This window comes from Ursus arctos, unplaced genomic scaffold (assembly GCF_023065955.2).
Source record: "Ursus arctos isolate Adak ecotype North America unplaced genomic scaffold, UrsArc2.0 scaffold_12, whole genome shotgun sequence".
NCBI classification, from domain to species: domain Eukaryota; kingdom Metazoa; phylum Chordata; class Mammalia; order Carnivora; family Ursidae; genus Ursus; species Ursus arctos.
In genome coordinates, this window is record NW_026622786.1 from 29,168,026 (window position 1) to 29,194,464 (window position 26,439).

At 36.5% G+C, this 26,439-nt stretch overlaps 1 protein-coding gene across 5 annotated transcripts in view; it reads right to left on the reverse strand.

The window, feature by feature from the left end:
• The window catches only part of CCDC18 (coiled-coil domain containing 18), a 108,093-nt gene that overhangs the window by 17,910 nt on the left and 63,744 nt on the right, over nucleotides 1-26,439 (reverse strand). For all 5 annotated transcript variants that reach the window (XM_057310457.1, XM_057310456.1, XM_048220689.2 and 2 more), the window contains 7 exons: nucleotides 20,146-20,359; nucleotides 15,677-15,776; nucleotides 11,951-12,067; nucleotides 10,819-10,962; nucleotides 9,065-9,268; nucleotides 5,641-5,778; nucleotides 3,004-3,204 (listed from right to left, as the gene is read on the reverse strand). In XM_057310457.1, coding sequence (XP_057166440.1) covers nucleotides 3,004-3,204; nucleotides 5,641-5,778; nucleotides 9,065-9,268; nucleotides 10,819-10,962; nucleotides 11,951-12,067; nucleotides 15,677-15,776; nucleotides 20,146-20,359 — 1,118 coding nt within the window. The remainder of the gene's footprint in view (nucleotides 1-3,003; nucleotides 3,205-5,640; nucleotides 5,779-9,064; nucleotides 9,269-10,818; nucleotides 10,963-11,950; nucleotides 12,068-15,676; nucleotides 15,777-20,145; nucleotides 20,360-26,439) is intronic.

Below are 26,439 nucleotides of genomic sequence, written 5' to 3' on the forward strand. Positions count from 1 at the left end.
TAAGTAAATAAATAAAATCTTTAAAAAGAAAAGATCAATGAAACTGAGAAGAGGGCTTTTAAAAAGATAAACAAAATGCACAAATATTTAGCTAGATTTACCAAGGGGAAAAAAGGGCCCAAATAAAATCAGAAATGAAGGAGGAGACAGTTCAACTGCTACCAAAGAAATACAAAAAATCATTACAGACTGATATTAAGACTTAAGAAACATAAATTCCTAGAAACATAAAACCTACCAAGAAAATCATGAAAAAATAGAGTATCTGAACAAACCAATTAATAGTAAGGAAATTGGGTCAGTAATCAAAAACTTCCAAAGAAACAAAAGTCCAGGAACAGAAGACCTCATTATGAATTCTAACAAACATTCAAGGAAGAATTAATACTAACCCTTCTCAAACTCTTAAAAAAAAAAAAACAAAAAAAAAAAACCAAAAAACCAGAAGAGAAGGGAACCCTTCCAAACTCATTTTATGAGGCCAGTGTTACCCTGGTACCAAACTAGACAGGGAAGCCACAAGAAAAGTAGAGGCTAGTATCCTTGATGAATATAGATGCAAAATTCCTCAACAAAATAGATGAAAAGCTGAATTCAACAATACATTAAAAGGATCATACACCATGATCAAGTAGGATTAATTCCATAGATGTAAGGATGGTTAAGTTCACTATCTGCAAAAAAAAAATCAGTGTGATACATACACATTAACAAAATGAAGGATAAAAATTTTATGATCCTCAATAGATGCAGAAAAAACATCTGAAAAAATTCAACAACCTGTAAGACCGGGAATACTCTTGCCACTTTTATTCAACATAGTACTGGAAGCCCTACCCAGAGCAATCAGTCAAGAAAAAGAAATAAAAGGGGTACCTGGGTTGCTCAGTCAGTTACGTGTCTGAGTCTTGATTTCGGCTCAGGTATGATCTTAGGGTTGTGAGATCGAGCCCTGTGTCAGGCTCCGCACTGGGCATGGAGCCTGCTTAGGATTCTCTCTCTCCCTTTCCTTCTGCCTCTCCACTCCCTTCTCTCTCCCTCTTAAAAAAAAAAAAAAAAATCCAAATTGGAAAGCAGCTGGATTTGCAGATAACATGATATTATATATAGAAAACACTAAAAACTCCATCAAAAAATTGTTAGAATAAGTGAATTCAGTAAAACTGTATGGATATAAAATCAATATACTACCCAAAGCAGTCTACAGATTCAATTCAATCCCCATCCAAATTCCAATGCCATTTTTCAAAGAAATAGAACAATCCTAAAATCTGTGTGGAACCAGAAAAGACCCCAAACACCTAAAGTAATCTTAAGAAAAAAGAAGAAAGCTGGAGGCATCACACTTCTTCATTTCAATCCATATTACAAAGCTTTAGTAATAAAAACAGTATACTGGTATAGAAATGGATACATAGATTAATGGAACAGAACAGATAGTCCAGGAATAAGCCCATGCATATATAGCAAGTTAATTTATGACAAAGGAGCCAAGAATACACAATGGGAAAAGGACAGTATCTGTATAAATGGTGCTGGGAAGACTGGACAGTCAGATGCAAAAGGATGAAACTGAATCACTATCTTACACCATACACAAAAATCTCCTCCAAATGGATGAAACACTTAAGATCTGAAACCATAAATCTCCTAGAAGAAAAAATAGGGGTTAAGGTACTTCACATCAAGCTTGGCAATAATTTTTTGGATTTGACACAAAAGCAAGGGCAATGAAAGCAAATATAAACAAAGGGGACTATATTCAACTAAAAAGCTTCTGCACAACAGTGTAAACTATCAATAAAATGAAAAGGTAACCTACAGAATGGGAGAAAGTATTTGCAAATCATACATCTGATAAAGGGTGAATATCTGAACTACATAAAGAATTCATACAACTCAAAACCCAAACAATACAATTAAAAACCGGCAGAGGAACTGAACAGATATTTTTCCAAAGAAGACATACAGATGGGCAGCAAGTACAGGAAAAGTGCTCAACATCACTCATCATCAGGGAACTGCAAATCAAAACCACAATGAGATATTACCTCACACCTATGAGAATGGCTAGTATCAAAAACAAAACAAAACAACCCAAAACCTCCAAAAACCCAGAGAAAACAAGTGTTGGTATAGGTGTGGAGACAAGGGAACCTTTGTGCACTGTTGGTGGGAATGTAAACTGGGACAGCCACTGTGGAAAACAGTATGGAGGTTCTACAAAAAATTAAAATTAGAACTACCATATCATCCTGCAACAGCAGTTTTGGGTATATACACAAAGGGAATTAATACAGGATACCAAAGAGATATATGTATTCCCAAATTCATTCATGGCAGCATTACAGCCAAGATAAGCAAACAACCCAGATGAATGGATAAAGATGTGGTGTGTACATACACACAGTGGACTATTATTCAGCCATGAGAAAGGACATCTTGCTATTTGTGACAACACGGATGGACCTTGAGGGCATTATGCTAATTAAACAGAGAAAGACAAATAGTTCATGGTATCATTTATATGTGGAGTCTTAAAAAAAGAGAGAGAATCAAACTCAGAAAGAGCACATAGAAAAGGGGTTGCTAGGCAGTGGGGGAAACAGTGAGAGGTTAGAAAGACAGTACAAACTTTTAGCTAAAAAATGAATAAGGTCTGAGGGTCTAATGTATAACATGGTGACTACAGTTGGTAATACAGGTATTGTATAACTGAAATTTGCTGACAGTAAAACTTAAACATTCTTACCAAAAAAATACAAATAAATTTTAAAAACTGTAAGTTTGTGTTTGAACATTCATAAATTATTTCTTCTATGGTAATACGATATACATCATATTCATAATTCCCCCATCCAATGTCTTCTAAATAAAATGCTTTTTATTCAAACTGGTCAACATTTGGTCATATTTTCCTTTATAAACTAGAAGGACAGGGAAAATAAGTTATAATGTACTTTTTCATTGATGTGTTTTATGGACTTTTATATGTTTACTTACTTTAATAAGTAATGCTTCATTTGTAGCTTCAATTACTTCATTCCTGTCTTGGACTTGTTGATGCAAATTGCTTACGGTGTCCTGAGCTTCTTCTAATTCCAGTTTTGCCTTCTCTAACTGTTCATTTAGTTGCTGAACAGAAGTCTTTTGAGAGTCAGCTGAAATCTTCCACTTTGCATGGTTCTCTTGATGTGAAATCATCTACACAGCCCCAAAATTGAAAAAGAAAAGGAAAAAAAATAGGGTGGAGTTGGTTCCAAAAACATTCTAATACTTTTCACTTCCATTTATACTGAAGTAAATTTCTGTTTATAGGTACAAATATCTGATTTCTCAACAAATAACCTATGAGAAGAAAAAAGGGGAAGAAGAAACCTATGATCTTGAATTTACCTAAGAACAGTTAACCACATACAATGGTCTGTTTTTTGATCCTGATTTGAACCATTTAACTATATAGACATTTTGTGACAATTGGGAAAATGTGAACAAATGATGGGTTATTTGTAATATTAAGGAATTACTGTCAATTTTTAGGTATGATAATAGTACTGTGGTTATGTTTTTTAAAAATAGCCCTCATCTTTTAGAGATACTTATTGAAATGTTTACTGATGAAATAATAATGTCTGGGATTTGCTTCAAAATAGAATGAGATATGTGGGGGAAGGGAAGTGAGTGAGGTTAAAGATATGGTGATCGTACTTCCCAGTTTGCTTAAGATTGACCAGGTTTTAATGCCTGGTGTCCTGGTGTTACAAACAGCACCCTTTTTCATTCTCGAAAGTATTTATTCCCTTTTAAAAAGAAATGGTCAACATACTTATAGATGAAATCACATTGGCCACAAGTTGATAATTGCTAAAGCTGAATAATAAATACAGGAAGATTTATACCACTCATTCAAAATTTTCCATAATAAAAACTTTTAAAAAATCTATTTCTTATCAAAAATATCAGGGGGGCACCTGGGTGGCTCAGTCAGTTGGGCATCTGCCTTCAGCTCAGGTCATGATTGTGGGCTCCTGGGATCTAGTCCTGCATTGGGTTCACTGTTAGACAGGGAGTCTGTTTCTCCTTCTCCCTCTGCCTGCCACTTCCCCAGCTTGTGGTCTCTTTCTCTCTCTCTCATAAAAATAGATAAATAAAATCTTTAAAAAATATATCAGGGCTTTTTCTGACAATTCTGAAACCTGTAATTTTTAAAATGCTGTTGAAAACTGTTGATCCTTTTTACTAACTCTGTTACTTTAATGACTTATTCCCTCTTTTTTATTTTTTTTAATTTATTTTAATGTAGGCTCCATGCCCAATGTGGGGCTCGAACTCATGACCCTAAGATCAAGAGTCACACACTCTATCAGCTGAGCCAGCCAGGCACCCCTATTCCCTCTTTTTTATATTCAAACAACATACATGCTTTAAAAATAAATCTTTGTCAAGTACCAAAGAGGATAAAAACATATCACAAATTTTTATATCATAGGTATAAAACAGTACCAAATATTAAACAGCAACAGTAAAACCTATTTTTATAATTCATTTTACGTACTACCTGCTTATAATTTCAGAGGGCTTACAAAACAAAGTAAAAAACTGGATAATAAGAAATAAAAATAGAACAGAAACTACATAATAAATGTGCAAAGAATACTTGCTGGTAAACACTTGAGCTGGGCTAGTTATTACTGATGGTCACTTGGCTGAGTAGCTAATATTTATTTATTAAATAACTATGCTGAATCCAACAGCATTCCATTTGTCTTTAAAGAACAAGGACTGGAATCTCTTAGCCTGCTAACTGGATTCAGCTTGCAAATATGTTTTGTTTGGCAGACACAATGTTTTCAAACAGACCTGAATCAAAACGCATTTAAGTAAGACATGGTGACTACAAGCTGTGCCAACCCTCACAAAGATAGTCCCAAACTCCTTTGAAAGGTGTTTAATATAAATGTAGTTGTAATCCTTCTTATATAGAAAAATGCTTTATTAGAACCCCATAAGTAATTTATTTAGGTCTAATGCATACATCTTAGCTATCTTTAGATGCAGTTTTTAAAGAGACAAGAAATGCTTTTCTAATTGATAACAGTGTTCATTTCTATAAAGGCTCAGGGAATACTAGTAGATAAAAAGTTATCAGGTTCTAATTTTACCTCTTTTACTATCAGAACAAATGGTGGAAATTACAAAGCATTATAGATTCATATCACACGAAACTGCTTATGTTGTTTACTAAATATCTCATCAGTTAGTTTTGGCAAGTGCTATTTTATAACATGATGATGATGATGATGAACCAGCCTCTGGTCTAAGAACTTTAACTATATTCATTTAATCCATTTAATCCAGTTCTAGGAGGTACATATGATTATTATGCCCATTTTAGACAGAGATGTTAATTGCTCAAGGTCACATAAGTGATAAACTGAGATTTGGAACCAGACTGCCTGCCTCAAGAATTTAAGCTCTTAACCCCACAGTGTATTAGCTCACTGGATATGAAGCTACCAGAAATGAAGACCACAATGAGTTATTCTATAATGAACATTTAGAAGCTAGACTTATATTTTTGTTCAGATAGTTCAGTCCACTTTAGCGGGGAGTACTGGAACAAATTACATTTTTCTTTACCTCCAGATGATAAGCTTCTTTGAGAGATTCTACTTCTGCTGACAATTTCTTGATCTCTGCTTGCATTCTTGCTTCTAAATGAGCTTCACGTACTTGAGAAGCCCCCAGTTCTTCAGCTAAATGGTGTCCGTGAGCTTCCTTAAAAATGATGTATTAAGGAAAGGTTGTTTATTTGGTTATTATAGCTAAACCAATCATGTGCATTTATGGAAGTATTTTAATCTTTTATAATACTATATAAGTGCTCATACACAAAGTTAACTTATTAAATGGTATACTATAAAATCTAGACATTTAAGAGACTACGAATGGGACTGTATTAGTATATTATTTATCATAATATAATAGGTCACTAACAAATGCATTCTGTAAAACAAACTAATAACTACAGCATGTTGAACTTTGGCGGTAAGTCTACTTTAAGGTTTGCCTGTGCATTTTGTTCACCACATGCACTGTTTGCTTATCAAGAATCAGTTGTGGGACACCTAGGTGGCTCAGTCAGTTAAGCACCTGCCTTTGGCTCAGGTTGTGATCCCAGGGTCCTGGGATTGAGCTCCATGTTGCCAGGCTCCCCACTCAGAAGGGAGTCTTTTTCCCCCTCTGCCCTTCCCCCCCACTGGGGAGTGTGCACACACACTCTCTCTCTCAAATAAGTAAGATCTTTTTTAAAAAAGTCAGTTTTGCATTTATCCAAACCTATTTATGCAAGTTGTGCTTGTGATTATAATTATGCAATTTTAATATACATTATGTATGAACACTGAGGAAATATACATGCAAAAAGAAAGATTTTATAAGAAAGTTAAATGCTTTGAGACAGCTTAATGAATGAGTCATAAACATTTTTTACCCAATTAGAAGCAGTCAAAAACAGTTGTAAAATATTGTGGGGAACCCTATGTAAAATATAAGAGATGTTATATTCTAATTGATTTACAAATGTCTTTTAACTCTTCTTCTACTTTAAAGAAACCAAAATTGGAAACAACAGATGAGGGAATTGGAATATGGTTAATGCAAAAAGATTAGGTGGAATTCCAATCAAAGACCCTACACATACACACACAAAAAACAAGATTTGGTCCTAAATTAAAAGATTTACACATGAAATATATTTAGAGTTTGGAGTCGAAATATTTTATTTTAAACTATCATTTTAACAAATCAAAACTACAATGAGATACTACCTCAAAATGGCCAAAAATAACAAAAGAAACAAGGATGCAGAGAAAGGGGAATCCTCTTACACTGTTGCTGGGAATGCAAACTGGTGCAGCCACTCTGGAAAACAGTATGGAGGTTCCTCAAAAAGGTAAAAATAGAACTACCTGAGGATCCAGCAATTGCACTACTTGGTATTTACCCACAGGATACAAAAATACTAATTCAAAGGGATACATGCACCCTGATATATCACTATTAACCTACAATAGCCAAATTATGGAAAGAGCCCAAATGTCCATCAACTGGTAAATGGATAAAGAAGATGTGGTGTATATATATACACACACACACACACACACACACACACACACACACACAATGGAATATTACTCAGCCATAAAAAAGCAGAAAATCTTGCCATTTGCAATGACGTGGATTGAGCTAGAGAGAATTATGCTAAGTGAAATAAGTCAGAGAAAGACAAATACCATATGATTTCACTCATATGTGTAATTTAAAAAACAAAATAAATGAACATGGGTTGAGGGGAAAGAGAGGAAAACCAAGAAACAGACTCTTAACTATAGAGAACTGATGGTTACCAGAAGGGAGATAGATGGGAGGATGGGTTAAACAGGTGATGGGGACTAAGAAGGGCACTTGTGATGAGCACTGGGTATTGTATATAAGTGCTGAATCACTAAATTCTACACCTGAAACTAGCTTGAATTTAAATGAAACTTGGAAAAGAAAAAAAAGTCACTTTTTTCCCATTTAACTTAAATTCAATTAACATATATAATGTATCACTGGTTTCAGAGGTAGAGGTCAGTCTTATATAATACCCAGTGCTCATTACATCATGTGCCCTCCTTAATGTCCATCACCCAGTTACCCCTTCCTCCCCTCCAGCTACCCTCAGTTTGTTTCCTATAATTAAGAGTCTCTATGGTTTGTCTCCCTCTCTGGTTTCATCTTGCTTTATTTTTTCCTCTCTTCCCCTATGATCCTTTGTTTCTTAAAGTCCACAAGTCGGTGAGATCATATGATAATTGTCTTTCTCTGATTGACTTATTTCATTTAGTTAGCATAATACCCTCTAGTTCCATCCACATTGTTGCAAATGGCAAGATTTCATTTTTGATGGCTGAGTAGTATTCCATTGCATAAAAATACAACGTTTTCTTTATCCATTCATCTGTCAATGGACATCTGGGCTCTTTCCATAGTTTGGCAATTGTGGACATTGCTGCTATAAACATTGGGGTGCAGGTACCCCTTTGGATCACTACATTTGTATCTTTGGGGTAAAAAGTTGGTAGTGCAATTGCTAGGTCGTAGGGTAGCTCTATTTTCAACTTTTTAAGGAACCTCCATGCTGTTTTCCAGAGTGGCTGCACCAGTTTGCATTCCCACCAACAATGTAAGAGGGTTCCCTTTTCTCCACATTGTTGCCAACATAACCTGAGCCCAGGGCAGATGCTTAACTGACTGAGCCACCCAGGCACCCCCCCTTATATATTCTTTATTAATCTAACCAACTAGATATGTGAATAAAGGCATTAAGTTTACCAAAATTAAATGTAAAGTTACTTAAACGCAATTCCTATACTATATTAGAAACCATAATAAAAAGCAGAAGACTCACAGGCACTTTTCTGAAACACCAATAAATACATTTTTCTCAGTCTAAGTAATTAACTCAAGCATATCAATCGAAGTATTTTTAAGCAAAGTTGTTAACCTTCTACCAAATACTGGGGAAATACAATTTATATTATTGTTCTTGCTATTAAAAGCATTTTCTCTCCCTAAGGGTTCTGGCCTATAGATTTCCTAACAGTTATAAATTTAGATTGTCAGTTTCACTTATAACAGTAGCTACAAAGGTAAAAATTTTACTCAAAAAAGATTAGCTTTGTTTTTTTCTTCAAATGATAGCTTAAACTCACCTAAAAATCTAAAAATACTTTGTAACTCAATTGATTGAAAACTAATTAGTTTGGCCAAAACTCAGTTCTGAAGGTCTTCCTATTTGTATTACTAGGCTACACTAAATATAACTTTTTTCTTCTTAAAATTTTAGAAAAATATACACAACATAAACTTTACCACTTTAATCAGTTTTAAGTGTAAAATTCAGTAGCATTAAATACATTCAGTGTGTGTAACAGTTAATATAATCTACAGTTTAAAAAAGTAAATGCTAAAATTTTATAGATTTTTAGTAAGGTAAAATTATGTAGAATAGGATTACTTTTTCTTTAGAGAGTTGCTTTATTTCCTCCAGTTCACTTGAGAGCCTTTCTACTTCTCTCTGTGCTTGGACTTGTTGACGACGAGCCTCCAACAATTCTGCATGAGAGTTCTGCATCTGATCCCGAGTTAGCCTCAATTCTTGCTCCATATCTATGGCCTCCTTGTACTGAGTTGCAATATACTGTTCCTGTTCTTTCACAACCTGAAATACACAAGATATCTGTAGGTTTCAAATGAAATGATATACATAACCTATTTCTTATTCTGATTTCTCTTTTAAGTGATTTCCCTTAACCCAACTCAATCTCTATAAAATTTAATACACAATATCATCCACTGTGAAACTGATACTCAGAAAATGGTTTTTTTTTCCTTTTTAATAAGAAATGTACTATAATAAATCTGGGACTAACTGGTATATTTTGCATGACTAATATGCAAGCTGTGTAATCCTTTATCATTATGACTACAACATGGCAGAACACATAATAATATAAAGAGACAAAAGAAGCTAATATCTGATTATCCGTCTCACAGATGGAGGCTATATTAGCATGAATAACCAAACTCCACCATTAAGCCACATGTTTAAGGGTTAAGGTCATGACCTTATTCTCTGGAAAAGTAAAATTTGTCACTGGGACTGCTACTCTTTCTGAAACATCTCTACATTACTGAGTTAAATCCCTAGTAAAGTATTGTTTTCTTAGAGAAAAAAAAAATCAGTGAAAAGTAAGTTAGTTCTAAATTAGCTTGGTGAGGGAGATTAGAAGGTAGGTAATTGACCTTAGAGCTGATAAGAAGGAAAGAAATGAGTACAAATCATGAGGACTCTGATGTCTGGAATGGGGACCTTGGGTCCAACTGTATTATATATCAGTGTAAATCTCTTGTAAATATTTTTAGTCAGCCTTTGTTAGGGAACATGAAATGACTGGGCCAATAGTCATTTTCTTTTCCCTGGGGCCCAAACTTGCTCTCACAGACCCTGCTTAAATTATGTATATAATTCAACAAATATTTATTCATGCTTACAATGTGCTGTTTTAGGTATCGAGGACTTAGGAGTGAACAAAGGAGACAAAGTGGCTACCCTTATGGATTTTATATCCTACTGGAGCAGACAGATAATCAAACACAATTAAGAGCTATATGTGAAGTTTTAAAGTTGAGTATAGTATTTAAAAACAAAAAAAGTTACATATATGAGAGCTCTTAGAAGCAGCAAATTCACTTTTTAAAAGGGCAAGTGGGTAGAATGGGTTCACCAATCAACACACATGCAAACTGATAATATGAAGTCATCAAACTTCATCTGGCAGCTAATTCAACGTATTTGGTCTCAATAATGTACAATTATTATCTGTTCATTCATTCTCTGGATGGAGTTCCTCAAGGACAAACGAGTGTATCTTATTAATATCTGTATCTCCAGCTCTATTACGTAGCAGGTTCTCAATATATATTTGTTGACCAAGTAAGCACATATTGTAGGTTTCCTATGTGAGAGATACCATGCCAATGCCTGTAGGCAATATAAAGAAATGTTAGATGGTGCCTTTGCCCATAATTGGAACATTAGAGTAAAATATTTAAAAAGATCAAAGAAACCAATAATTATCTGACACAATTAGCCTAAATATACTTATGGCACAGTTTCTACATTTTAAAACCAACCAATATAAAACAAAGATTTATATCACTTTTTAGATAATATTATTCTGTTCTGTAGGCAGAAAATAATTTGCTTACGCTTTCCATTTCTCTCATCTTTTGTTGTGTTCGTTCATTTTCTTTTTTCAGCTGACTTATCTCCTGTTCATTTTGTAGCATTATAAACTCTTTTTCTCGAAGCTGTTCTTTGGAATATTGTAATTTTTCATTCAAACTTTCTATCTGAATTTTAAACAGAGCAATATTAATACAACTAAGGGAAGACAGTTCTTTAATCATAACTGCAGTCCAAGTAAGTCAAGCTTTAAACACACATATATACAATAGCAAAATATAAAAATGTGTTTTTCTTAAGACCATCATAACTTAGACATTAACATCAGAATTCTTATGCTTAATAAGATGCTTATTTGTATACCTAAAATATACTAAAAGAAATAAAAGTCTCAATCACGTGTATAAGAAAAGAAAATTAGAGTTTATTAAAACAACAGATGTTACATGACCTCACAAGTAGTTTTATAGGTAATATGCGCAAGAGGTGAAAAATATAGTTAGTGAAAACAAAATTCTCTTCCCACTGTGTTCCTTTCTTAGAGGCTACCACAGTTAAGAGAATTACAAATCCTTCCAGAGATATTTTATACATATTCAAACATGCACACATGATGATAAATATGTGGACACAAAAGACAAGAAAAACTACATTCCAAATAACATTAAGAGGATAATCATCAGGGGCTAGAGAGTGAGGAAAATGAGGAAATGTTGGTCAAAGCATATAAGGTTTCAGTTATGCAGAATGAGTAAATTCTGACTATAGTTAGTAATACCGTATTGTATACTTGAAATTTGCTAAGAGAATAGGTCTTAAGCATTCTCAGCAAAAATAAATAATTAAAATAATTGAGGTGATGGATATGTTAATTAGCTTGACTGTGACAATTACTTCATAGTGTATATGTATGTCAAAACATGTTGTACACCTCAAATATATGCAATTTCTGTCATTTATATGTCAATAAAACCGGGGAAAAATTAAGAGGAGAAAAATGAATTTAAAGTAGCATGTACAGGTGATTAAAATTATGTAGTATTTTTATTGTATGCATTCTGCAAAAAGCCATATTATGTGAATAATAAATAGATGCTTACAGTCAAGGAGTTATTTTTAAAAACAATATAAAATATGTAATTTTAAATAATTTACCTGTTTGTTGCATTCTTTAAGTTCCAATTCTGATTTCTCCAGAGTACCCTCTAATTTAATTATTTTCTGTTCCATTTCTCCCCTGTGCTCACGAATAGTCATATCCAAATGTGTAACCTAAATACAGAAGTAACATTAAACTATTACTCAACTTTATTCTAATGTGAAAAGTTGTGTGCTTGGAATGTGTTTTAAAATTGTTTACAGTAAGTATAACTGAAATATAAGCTCACCTCAAGTTATTTTACAAAATGAGAAAAACATTCATTGCTTATTATAAATCTTAAGCCTCATATGTATTATACAAACTTAAAGAAAAGATACAACGATGTCCAAAAAATAAATGATTTAGACTTCATTTTATGCTAAATAAGACCTGCTAAATACAATGCAACATAACAAAAATTGTGGAATGCAGCAAAAGCAGTGTTTGGAGGAAAATGTACAGCACTGAATGCATATATTAGAAAAGAAGGAAGATCTGAAGTCAATCACTAAAGCTTCCACTTTGGGAAACTAGAAAAAGAAGAAGAAATTAAATCCAAAGTAAGCAGAAGGAAAGAAATAATAAAAACTAAAGCAGAATCAGTAAAATTAAAATTAGGACATCAACAGAGAAAATCAACAAAACCAAAAGCTGATTCTTGAAGAGAGCAATAAAATCAATACACTTCTAGCCACACTAAGAAAAAAAAAGAGAGGACACAAACTACTAATATCAGAAATGAAAGAGAAGACATTACCGTAACTCTCATAGATATTAAAAGGATAATAAGGAATACTTTAACAACTCTCTGACCACAAATTTAATAAAACTAATGAAACAGACCAACTACTTAAAAGACATCATCTTCCAAAACTCACAAAGGAAGAGACAATCTAAATAAGCTTATATCTCTTAAAGAAATTCACGATTAATAACTTTCCCAAACAGAAAGCAGCAGGTCCAGATGGGCTCACTGGTGAATTCTACCAAATATCTAAGAAAGAAATTATACCAACTTTCTGCAATCCAATTCAGAAAATAGAAGCAGAGGAATACTTTCTAACTCATTCTATGAGGCCAGTATTACCAGACAAAGACATTTTAACACACATTTATGATAAAAACTCTCAGTCAACAAAGAATAGAGGGGGAACTTCCTCAATTTAATAAAGAACATCTACAGAAACAGCTAGCATCATACTTAATGGTGAGAAACTCAAAGCATTCCCACTAAGGTCAGATACAAGGCAAGGATATGCTCTCTCACTACTGCTTTTCAACACTGTTCTAGCAGTCCTAACTACTGCAATAAGACAAGAAAAAGAAATAAAAGATACACATACTAGGAAGGAATACAAAACTATGTTTATTTATAGATGACATAATCAACTAGGTAGAAAATCCGAAAGATCTGATAAAATAATTCCTAGAACTAATAAATGATTATAGCAGGGTTGCAGGATACAAGGAGTACACAAAAGTCAGTCACTTTCCTATATATCAGCAATAAACAAGAGGAATTTGAAATTAAAAACATAATATGATTTACATTAGCACCCCCAAAACCAAAATACTTAGGTATAAATCTAGCTAAATATATACAAGATCTATAAAGAGAAACTACAAAACTCCAATGAAAGAAATCAAAGAATTAAATAAATAGTCCATGTTCATGGATAGGAAGACTCAATATTGTTAAGATTCAAGATGTCAGGTCTTTCCAACTAAATCCATACATTCAAGGCAATTCCAATCAAAATTCCAGCAAGTTAGTTTCTGGGTATTGACAAACTGATTCTAAAGCTTACACGGAGAGGCAAAACACCCAGAATATCCTACATGATACTGAAGAACAAAGTTGGAAGAGTGACATTACCTGACTTCAAGACACTGAAAAAGCTATAGTAAACAGACTGTGGTACTGGCAAAAACACAGGCGAATAGATAATTGTACAGAATAGAATACAGAAGCTAAATATATTAAATAACCTTTGACAAAGGAGCAAAGGCAATACAATGGAGAAAAGACAGTCTTTTCAACAAATGGTGCTGGAATAAGTGGACAATTACATGCAAAAAAATGAATCTACACCATACCCTTCACAAAAATTAACTCAAAATGGATCACAGATGCAACTTGCAAAACTATAAAACTTCTAGAAGATAACACAGGGGAAAACCTTGGATGACCTTGGATGATGACTTTTAGGTAGAAAGACAAAGGCAAAATTCATGAAAGAAATAATTAATAAGCTGGATGTCATTAAAATTAAAAAGTTCTGCTCTGTAAAAGCCAATGTCAAAAGATTGTGAATAAAAGCCACAAACTGGAAGAAAATATTTGCAAAAGACACATCTGAAAAAGGACTTGTATCCAAAATATACAAAGAACTCTTAAAATTCAACAATAAGAAAATAAACAACTCAATTAAAAAATGAGCCAAAGACTGTAACAGACACCTCACCAAAAAAAGATATACAGATAGAAAATAAGCACAAGAAAATACCCTCCATATCACATGTCATCTGAAGAGTGCTAATTAACCAGGAGATACCACTACACACTAATTAGAATGGCCAAAATCTAAAACATTGACAACACCAAATGCTAGTCAGGATGTGGAGCAACAGGAATTCACAGTCATTGCTGGGAAGAATGCAAAATGGTACAAGCCATTTGGGAACACAGTTTGGAAGTGTCTTATAAAACTAAACAAACTCTTACCATATGATCCAGCAATCATGCCCCTTGGTAATTACCAAAAGGAGTCGAAAACTTATATCCACACAAAAACCTGCACACAGATGTTTATAGCAGCTTTATTCATTTGTCAAAACTTGGAAGCAACCAAGATGCCTTTCAGTAGGTGAATGGTAAGTAAGCTGTAGTACATCTAGACAATGGAATATTATCCAGTGCTAAAAGAAATGAGCTATCAAGCAACAAAAAGATATGGAGAAAACTTAAATGAATATTACTAAGTGAAAGAAGCCAATATGAAAAGACTATGTACTATATGATTTCAACTATATGACATTCTGGAAAAGGCAAAATGATGGAGACAATAAAAAGACCAGTGGTTGCTAGGGTTGGGGGAAGAGGAAGAAAGATGCTAGGTGGAGCACAGAAAATTTTTAGGGCAGGGAAAATACCCTGGATGATACCATGATGATGGATACGTGTCATTAAACATTTGTCTAAATCCACAGGATGTACACACCAAGAGTGAATCATAATGTAAATTATGGAGTTTGGATGATTATAATGTGTAGGTTCATCAACTATCATCAAATGTACCATTTGGTTGGGGAATGTTGATAATGGGGAAGGCTGTGCATTTATGGTAGCAAGGTGTATATGGGAAATCTCTGTATCTTCTGCTCAATTTCCCTGTGAACCTAAAACTGGTCTAAGAAATAAAGATGCCTTTTGAATAGTTTTGTTCCTCCAACAAACACACAATTAAAGAAACTCCTTTAATCCCGTTGTCTTATGATATGCAATAAGGTAAGAGATCAAAAGGTTCAGATACTATGCTAACCTTCATTCATCAAAAATTGACTTGCTATAAAAATAGCGAGATGAAGATGACATATTTCTAATTTTTAAAATATTAACGTGCACAGAAAAACATATATGCTTTAAAAAGGTCCATTTTACCAAAAAGTGGTGATCTCTGAAACCCTGCATGATTGTACCGTAACAGAAAATTTCATTAAATATAATTAAGAAAACCAACTTGAGCTGCTCTTTGCTTTAGTTCCCAATTTCTCTCCTTAAGTGCCTGATCCATTTCAAGGAGTTCTTGCTTTTTATCTTCATTCTCCATCTTGCATTCTCTGCAATTTATCAAAGGAAAAAGATCAAAGCAAATAGTAGGAATATTATAGTTTTAAAAAATTAAGTCAATTGGGTTAACTTCTTATAAGTTAAAAGTGATAAAATACATGCAGTTATTTGAAAGGGCTCAAATTAAAGAAATACTGTATAAAGAAAATGACTGGTATCAATAGTTACTATAAAAGAGTATTCTCAAAAGGCAAAAGTTAACTCAAACACTACTACTGTAGACAATTTAAGCTAAATGTTAAAGTACTCCCAGGATATAAAACTGAATCAGTATAAGAATTTTAAAAATATGTCCATATTTTTCATTTACAGATCAGGGGGGCATCTGAAAGTCGTTTCTATACAACAGCTGTGAGTTTATTACAATTGAATGAGGCATTTATCTCATGATTGGTATCTTTGCTATCCACAGCTCAGTAAATGACCACTGTGTTTCTCATGGGAATTTTACTCAAATGATGCCTTACATATAGTTAAGTACTGAAGTCTAATATAGAAACATTTTTTATAAACTCTAGCTCTTCAAAAACCTTGACTTATTTATAAAAATGCTTATATTATAAAAATGCTTAATACTGACACAACTTTAAGACTTCTACCACTCAGAGAATGCAATCAAAGAATTTTAATTTGGAACTCTATGTTCTGATATGACAAAGGCTAAAAATGTTGTTGATCTTGAAAATCTTCATATGGTTTTTCAAACTTAAATATGAACAATATTGAACAAAGGTACTGATTTTAAAAAGCAGGTTGTGAGCTTTTTTTAATGAACTGTTTACCATTCTCTTAAAAGTCTCAACTGCCTGGGTGGCTCAGTCAGTTGAGTGACCAACTCTTGATTTAGGCTCAGGTCAAGATCTCCAGGGTTATGGGATCAAGCCCCACATTAGGCTCTGCACTCAGCACAGAGTCTGCTTGACCCTCTCCCTCTGCTCCTCCCCCGCTCACATGTTCTCTCTAAAATAAATAACTATATAAGTAAATATATAAAATTTTTTTAAAAGTCTCAGCAGCTATAAAATACAAGGCTACACTAGTAAGTTATTATGAAATGAATTCTGAAGATAATTGTTGTATAAGTGAATAGCTGAGCTTCCAAAAATTCAGCTATTAGCTAGAATTTAAGATTTCATTTTTACTTCTTTTTTTTTTTTTAAAAGGTTTATTTATTTGACAGAGACAGCAAGAGAGGGAACACAAGCAGAGGGAGTAGGAGAGGGAGAAGCACACTTCCCGCTGAGCAGGGAGGCTGATGCAGGACTCGATCCCAGGACCCCGGGATCATGACCTGAGCCGAAGGCAGACACTTAACAACTGAGCCACCCAGACGCCCCTATTTTTACTTCTTTCATCCACTCATTCACTTAACCATTTAGCAAATATTTATTGGATGCTTCCTATACATCAGGGTTCTATGTACTGTGAATTTAATAGTCAACAAGATGTTGTCCTTCATCACATGGAGCATACATTCTAATAGGTCCAGTAGAGAAGACAGACTATAAATAATAAACAACAAGAAAATATGAAGTGCTATGTTAGAGCATTAAAGACAGTGATGAGATAGTGCTTGGGTGGCTACTTGAGAGGAGGCAGTCAGAAAAGGGACCTCTGAGGTAATATGAAGGGCAAGAAGTTGGCCATTCAACCATTATTTCAGGCCAAAGAAACAGCTACAGCAAAGTCAAAAGACAGGAAAAATTTACTAAGCTTGAAGTACCAAAAAAAAAAAAAAAAAGCTAGGAGAAAAGGTAACAGTATGAAATGAGGCTAGAGAAACAGACAGGAACCCTGTCATGTAGGGCTTTGTATTCCATGATAAGGAGCTTGGATTTTATTTTATTTTATTTTTTAAAGATTTTATTTATTTATTTGACAGAGATAGAGACAGCCAGCGAGAGAGGGAACACAAGCGGGGGGGGGGGGGAGAGGAAGAAGCAGGCTCATACCAGAGGAGCCTGATGTGGGGCTCAATCCCAGAACGCCGGGATCACGCCCTGAGCCGAAGGCAGACGCTTAACGACTGCGCCACCCAGGTGCCCCTGGATTTTATTTTTTAATTGTGGTAAAATACATATAATATTTACCATTTTAACCATTTACCATTTTAACCACTTTAAAGTGTACAGTTCAGTTACATTAAGTAAATTCATAATGTTGTCTAATCATCACCACTATTTCCAGTACTTATTCATTACTCCAAATGAAAATTTCACACCCATCTGCAGTTATTTTCTATTGTCCCACCCTCTAGTTCCCAGTAACTGTTAATCTGCTTTCTATCTTTATGTATTTGCTAATTCTGGATATTTCATATAAATGGAATTACACAACACATATCTGGTTTATTTCATTTAGCCTACTATTTTCAAGGTTCATCTATGTTGTAGCAGATATCAGTACTTTATTCCTTTTTATGGCTGAATAATATTCCCTATATGGATATAACACATTGTGTTTATCCATTCGTTTATCCATTCAACTACTTTTTTTTTAAAAGATTTTATTTATTTATTTGACAGAAAGAGAGACAGCCAGCGAGAGAGGGAATACAAGCAGGGGGAGTGGGAGAGGAAAACGCAGGCTCCCAGTGGAAGAGCCTGATGTGGGGCTCGATCCCAGGACTCTGAGATCACGCCCTGAGCTGAAGGCAGACGTTTAACGACTGAGCCACCCAGGCTCCCCTATCCATTCAACAACTGATGGATATTTGGGTTGTTTCCACTTAGCGGCTATTGTGAATAGAGCTGCTATGAACATCTGTACACGATTTTTTTGCACATGATGTTTTTAATTCTTTTGGGTATATAACTAGGAGTAGAATTAATCAATTATATGGTAATTCTATATTTAACTTATTAACTATGCCAAACTGTTTTCCACAGGCAATTGTATCATTTTAGTTTTCCAACATCAACGTATGAGGGTTCCAATTTCTCTACATATTGCTAACACTTGTTATTTTTGGTTTTGGGGTTTTTTACTTTTTTCGTGGTCATCAGAGAGGGTGTGAAGCAGTATCTCACTGTAGTTTTGATTTATATTTCTCAAGGAGCTTGGATTTTATTCTGAATATTTGGAGAAGCCAGTGGAAGGCTTAAGTAGGGCCACAATATAATATGATTTATGTTTTAAGTAATAAAATTAAATCCATTTCGGTTATGTTTTAAATCATAAACTTAACTCCATAAACTGAAATGGACAGTGGGGAGGGTCAGGCATTTAAGCTGGGAGACCATTAGGGAAAAGACAGCAACAGACCAGGTGAGAGATAATGATGGCTTATGCTAAGGTGGTGACAGAAAAGAGGCCAAGAAATCAATGGATTTCAGAATATGTTTTGGAAATAAAGTTGACATGAGTTCCTAATAGGTTGGATGAAAAAAAAAGAGTGGCAGGTAAAACTAATCTTACAGATTTCTGGTTTGAGCAATTGCAGGATTCTGAGATGGAGGAAGGGCAGGGTTATGAAGAAAAAAAAGAGTTCTGTTTTAGCCAAGTTGAAGATGCCATTACTAGAGGTCATTACTACAGATGTGGGTTTGGAAGTCTGACACAGTATTTAAAGCTATCTGAAATTCACTAAGAATGAGTTTGTGGGTAGAAAAGAGACAGGAGTCCTGTACTGAGTCATGGGATACATCTAAGTTCCTAGGTCCTCTTGCTGCTTTCTATCCTGTCATCCCACAATTCACATTCTGGTTTGTAATTCTGTTTTCCTTTCTGGAATCTATTTCCCACACCTTGGTTCTGGTCTGCCTCTCCACTCCCACTCACCACAGATGTGTGCTGGAACAGCATTTTATGCTATCAATGTTAATCTAAGAACCCAGATTTTAGAGGTGGACAAACGTGTTTAACTCCCTTCTCTGGACCTTATTATGTGACTCTGGGTATCTTAATTTTCTTAAGCCTCAGTTTTCTCAAGTATAAAAAGGTGGTAATATGAATATGATAGGTTTATTGTAAAGAAATGAGTCAGATCATATGGGAAGACACTGGCATAATCCTGGCACAAAATAAGGGCTTAATACAAAGAAAACATTGTCATTATTATTTTCCTATTAACAACTGCTGTATGCTGCCCCAATCATTTTTTACCACTATATAATCTAGGAGAGGGTCGAATAAAACAGTCCAAAGACCAAGGATGGAAGTATTATTCATGAGGACTGGCTGAATTAGTTAGATGGAGCATGGAACAGGCTGACTGAGATATACAACAGTGAGCCAAAGGCAGCTGAGAAATTTAGACACCTAGAATTAAACAGCAAACTTTGCTGTATGACCCAAGGAGTCGGAGGAATAAAATAAAATACCTGTAATTGTGGTATCATTTCTTACTATTTAACGCACCTAAGTTCAGCTGTCAGATCTTTTATGGTACTGTATTTTTCCTCTAATGATAACTGAGCCTTCTGTAGTACATCTCTCAATTCCTGAAGTTGTCTTAAAGTACTTTTTAATTCTCCATGTGCATTTTGGAGTTCAGACTCTAATGCTTCCCGTTTCTGCAAAGCCTCTGTTAGTTCAGTTTCAGTGTGGTGCTGTAATTTTTCTAATTCCTTCACTGTTAAAAGGAAAAAATAATTTTAGAACTATATAAAAACCATTTGTTATTAAAAATTTGTAAATAACTATAATTAAGAATATCCAATTTAATTCATCTACAAGAGGCAAAATACCACTCATTGTCCCTTCTAGCCCTACTAACCCAAATTCTCAATTTATTTCACTTTTTAAATATAAATATACAGGGAGGGAGTTAAGATGGCGGAGGAGTAGGGGACCCCTTTTTCAGCCGGTCCCCTGAGTCGAGCTGGATAGGTACCAGACCAGCCTAAATAACCACGGAATCAACCTGAGACGCAGGATGATGCATCTGGATCTCTACAAATGAACATCTCAAGCGCTGAGTATTGAGGTACGAAGAGGGGAGCTGTAAACCGTGCACAGATATCGGAAGATAAACGGAAGGGGGAGGGAGCCGCCGCGTTCGGGCGCCGGGAAGCGGCAGCCACCTGCACGGGGGAGCGGGCGGACTCACAGAGGGCACCCGCGAGAGAGCGGACTGAGACCGGTGAGCCGTGAACACGCGCACCACCAGGCATCTCCCGGAACACCGGAATCCCGGTGTGCTCACGGGATCCAGACTGAGACCGGGAGCTCCCGGAGCGCGCGCGGGGCGGCTGGCGGCTGGCGGGCCACCTGCACGGGGGAGCGGGCGGACTCGCGGTCGGCACCCGCGAAACAGCAGACTGAGACCCTGAACCGGGTGCGCGCGCCACCAGGCTTCTCACGAAACTCCGGAATCGCGGTGTGCTCACCGGGCATAGACTGAGACCGGGAGACCCGGGAGCGCGCGGGGCGGCCGGTGGCTGGCGGCATTAGAAACACAAAGGACAGAGACGCGCCGGCCCTGGAAGTGAGGGCAGGGACGCCAGCTGTGGGGCGCACATCCCGGGACGCTGCAGGGTTGAGCAGCACCAACAGTAACAGAGTTAAAGTGACCAGAACATCAGTGGAGAACGGGCCGCAATCCCTCTGTTCTGCGACAATGCAGCCTCTGCTGCTCTGACCCTCAGAAGAGGCATAGCCGGCCGCCAGGGAAAGCCGCCAGAGAACAAAAGCCTGGAAATACCGGCTCACAGCGTGCCCATCCCCATCCTCCCTCGCAGGGGACGCGGAGACTCTACCCAAACAGGGTTGCCTGAGTATCGGCGCGGCAGGCCCCTCCCCCAGAACACAGAAGGCAGGCTGAAAAATCAAGAAGCCCACAACCCGAGGCGCCTGGGTGGCGCAGTCATTGAGCGCCTGTCTCCGGCTTAGGGCGTGATCCCAGCGTTCCGGAAAGGAGTCCCTCATCGGGCTCCTCCGCTGGGAGCCTGCTTCTTCCTCTCCCACTCCCCTGCTTCTGTTCCGTTCTTGCTGACTGTCTGTCTCCCTCTCTAAGTAAATAAATAAAATCTTTAAAGAAGAAGCCCACATCTCTAAGATCCCTATAAAACAAGGGGCACGGCCTGGGACCCAGTCAATAATTTGGGCTCTGGACAACCCCGCAACCTCTCCTCATTAGAATGACAAGAAGGAGAAGCCCCCCCCCCCCCCAGCAAAGAAAAGACAGTGAGTCTGTGGCCTCTGCCACAGAAGTAACAGATATGGATGTAACCAAATTATCAGAAATGGAATTCAGAGTAACAATGGTCAAGATAATGAGTAGACTTAAAAAAAGTATTAAGGAAAATGTTACTGAGCATATAGAATCCCTAAGGGCGGAAATGAGAGCGAATCTGACAGAAATTAAAAATTCTATGAGCCAAATGCAGGCAAAACTAGAGGCTTTGACGGCCAGGGTCACGGAAGCAGAGGAAAGGGTTAGTGAATTGGAGGATGGGTTAATAGAGGAAAAAATAAAAATAGAAGATGGTCTTAAAAAAATCCACGCCCACGAATGTTGGCTACGGGAGATTACTGACTCAACGAAATGATCCAATGTTAGAATCATCGGCATCCCCGAGGGGGTGGAGAAAAACAGAGGTCTAGAAGAGATATTTGAACAAATTGTAGCTGAAAACTTCCCTAGTCTAGCAAGGGAAACAAAAATTCGTGTCCAAGAGGCAGAGAGGACCCCTCCCAAGCCCAACCATGACAGACCTACACCATGTCACGTCATAGTGCAATTCGCAAATATGAGATCCAAGGATACAGTATTGAAAGCGGCCAGGGCAAAGAAATTTCTCACGTACCAAGGCAAAGGCATCAGAATTACGTCAGACCTGTCTACACAGACCTGGAATGAGAGAAAGGGTTGGGGGAGCATTTTTAAAGCTCTTTCAGAGAAAAACATGCAGCCAAGGATCCTTTATCCAGCAAGGCTGTCATTCAGAATTGATGGAGAAATAAAGACATTTCAGAATCGACAGTCACTAGCCAATTTCGTAACCACGAAACCAGCCCTACAGGAGGTATTACGGGGGGTTCTATAAAAGTAAAAAGGCCCCAAGAGTGATACAAAACAGAAAGTCACAGCCAATACAAACAAAGACTTTACTGACAACATGGCAGAATTAAAAGCATATCTCTCAGTACTCAGTCTGAATATTAATGGTTTAAATTCTTGCTTAAACGCCACAGGGTCGCAGATTGGATAAAAAGAAATGACCCATCCATTTGCTGTCTACAAGAGACTCATTTCGAACCCAAAGATGCATTCAGACTGAGAGTAAGGGGATGGAGTACCATCTTTCACGCAAATGGACCTCAAAAGAAAGCTGGGGTAGCAATTCTCATATCAGATAAACTGGATTTTAAACTACAGACTATAGTTAGAGACGCAGAAGGGCACTATGTTATTCTTAAAGGAAGTATTCAACAAGTGGATATGACAATTATAAATATATATGCCCCCAACAGGGGAGCAGCAAGATACACAAGCCAACTCTTAACCAGAATAAAGAGACATATAGATAAAAATACATTAATAGTAGGGGACCTCAACACTCCACTCTCAGAAATAGACAGAACACCCTGGCAAAAACTAAGCAAAGAATCAAAGGCTTTGAATGCCATACTCGACGAGTTGGACCTCTTAGATATATATAGAACACTACACCCCAGAACCAAAGAATACTCATTCTATTCTAATGCCCATGGAACATTCTCAAGAATAGACCATGTTCTGGGACACAAAACAGGTCTCAGCCGATACCAAAAGATTGAAATTATCCCCTGCATATTCTCAGACCACAACGCTCTGAAATTGGAACTCAACCACAAGGAAAAATTTGGAAGAAACTCAAACACTTGGAGACTAAGAACCATCCTGCTCAGGAATGACTCGCTAAACCAGGAAATCAAAAATCAAATTAAACAATTTATGGAGACCAATGAGAATGAAAATACAACAGTCCAAAACCTATGGGATACTGCAAAGGCGGTCCTAAGGGGGAAATACATAGCCATCCAAGCCTCACTCAAAAGAATAGAAAAATCTAAAATGCAGTTTTTATATTCTCACCTCAAGAAGCTGGAACAGCAACAGAGGGACAGGCCTAATCCACGCACGAGGAAGCAGTTGACCAAAATTAGAGCTGAAATCAATCAAGCAGAAACCAGAAGTACAGTAGAGCAGATCAACAGGACTAGAAGCTGGTTCTTGGAGAGAATCAATAAAATTGACAAACCACTGGCAAGACTTATCCAAAAGAAAAGAGAAAGGACCCAGATTATTAAAATTATGAATGAAAAAGGAGAGGTCATGACGAACACCATTGAAATTGGAAGGATTATTAGAAATTTTTATCAACAGCTATATGCCAATAAACTAAGCAATCTGGAAGAGATGGAATCCTTCCTGGAAACCTATAAACTACCAAGATTGAAACAGGAAGAAATTGATTTCTTAAACAGGCCAATTAATTATGAAGAAATTGAGTCAGTGATAAACAACCTTCCAAATAACAAAACTCCAGGCCCGGACGGTTTTCCTGGGGAATTCTACCAAACATTCAAAGAAGAAATAATACCTATTCTCCTAAAGCTATTTCAAAAAATAGAAACAGAAGGAAAGCTACCAAACTCATTCTATGAGGCCAATATTACCTTGATCCCCAAACCAGGCAAAGACCCCCTCAAAAAGGAGAATTACAGACCGATTTCCCTAATGAATATGGACGCCAAAATCCTCAACAAGATACTTGCTAATAGAATCCAACAGTTCATTAAAAGGATTATCCACCACGATCAAGTGGGATTCATACCTGGGATGCAAGCGTGGTTCAATATTCACAAATCAATCAGCGTGATACATCATATCAACAAGAAAAGACTCAAGAACCATATGATCCTCTCAATCGATGCCGAAAAAGCATTTGACAAAATACAGCATCCTTTCCTGATTAAAACCCTTCAGAGTGTAGGAATAGAAGGTACATTTCTCAATCTCATAAAAGCCATCTATGAAAAGCCTACTGCAAATATTATTCTCAATGGGGAAAAGCTGGTAGCCTTTCCCTTAAGATCAGGAACACGACAAGGATGCCCACTCTCGCCACTATTATTCAACATAGTACTAGAAGTCCTTGCAACAGCAATCAGACAACAAAAAGGGATCAAAGGTATTCAAATCGGCAAAGAAGAAGTCAAAATGTCTCTCTTCGCAGATGACATGATACTCTATATGGAAAACCCAAAAGAAGCCACTCCCAAACTATTAGAAGTTATAGAGCAATTCAGTAACGTGGCGGGATACAAAATCAATGCTCAGAAATCAGTTGCATTTCTGTACACGAATAACGAGAACGAAGAAAGAGAAATTAGGGAATCCATCCCATTTACAATAGCACCAAAAACCATACGTTACCTTGGAACTAACTTAACCAGAGACGTAAAGGACCTTTATTCTAGAAACTATAAATCACTCTTAAAAGACATTGAGGAAGACATAAAAAGATGGAAAGATATTCCATGCTCATGGATCGGAAGAATTAACATAGTTAAAATGTCCAAGCTACCCAGAGCAATCTACACTTTCAATGCTATCCCGATCAAAATACCGAGAACGTTTTTCAAAGAACTGGAACAAATAGTCCTTAAATTTGTATAGAACCAGAAAAGACCCCGAATCTCCAAGGAACTGTTGAAAAGGAAAAACAAAGCTGGGGGCATCACAATGCCGGATTTCGAGCTGTACTACAAAGCTGTGATCACAAAGACAGCATGGTACTGGCACAAAAACAGACACATAGACCAATGGAACAGAATAGAGAGCCCAGAAATGGACCCTCAGCTCTTTGGGCAACTAATATTTGATAAGGCTGGAAAAAACATCCGGTGGGAAAAAGACAGTCTCTTCAATAAATGGTGCTGGGAAAACTGGACAGCTACATGCAAAAGAATGAAACTTGACCACTATCTCACACCATACACAAAAATAAACTCCAAATGGATGAAAGACCTCGATGTGAGACAGGAATCCATCAGAATTCTAGAGGAGAACATAGGCAGCAACCTCTACGACATCGGCCAAAGCAACCTTTTTCATGATACATCCCCAAAGGCAAGAGAAACAAAAGATAAAATGAATTTATGGGACTTCATCAAGATTGAAAGTTTCTGCACAGCCAAGGAAACAGTCAGAAAAACTAAGAGGCAGCCCACGGAATGGGAGAAGATATTTGCAAATGACACTACAGATAAAGGACTGGTATCCAAGATCTACAAAGAACTTCTCAAACTCAATACACGAGAAACAAATAAACAAATCAAAAAATGGGCAGAAGATATGAACAGACACTTTTCCAATGAAGACATACAAATGGCTAACAGACACATGAAAAAATGTTCAAAATCATTAGCCATCAAGGAAATTCAAATCAAAACCACACTGAGATACCACCTTACGCCAGTTAGAATGGCAAAAATAGACAAGGCAAGAGACAACAATTGTTGGAGAGGATGTGGAGAAAGGGGATCCCTCCTACATTGTTGGTGGGAATGCAAGTTGGTACAGCCACTCTGGAAAACAGTGTAGAGGTCCCTTAAAAAGTTAAAAATTGAGCTACCCTATGACCCAGCCATTGCACTACTGGGTATTTACCCCAGAGATACGGACGTAGTGAAGAGAAGGGCCATATGCACCCCAATGTTCGT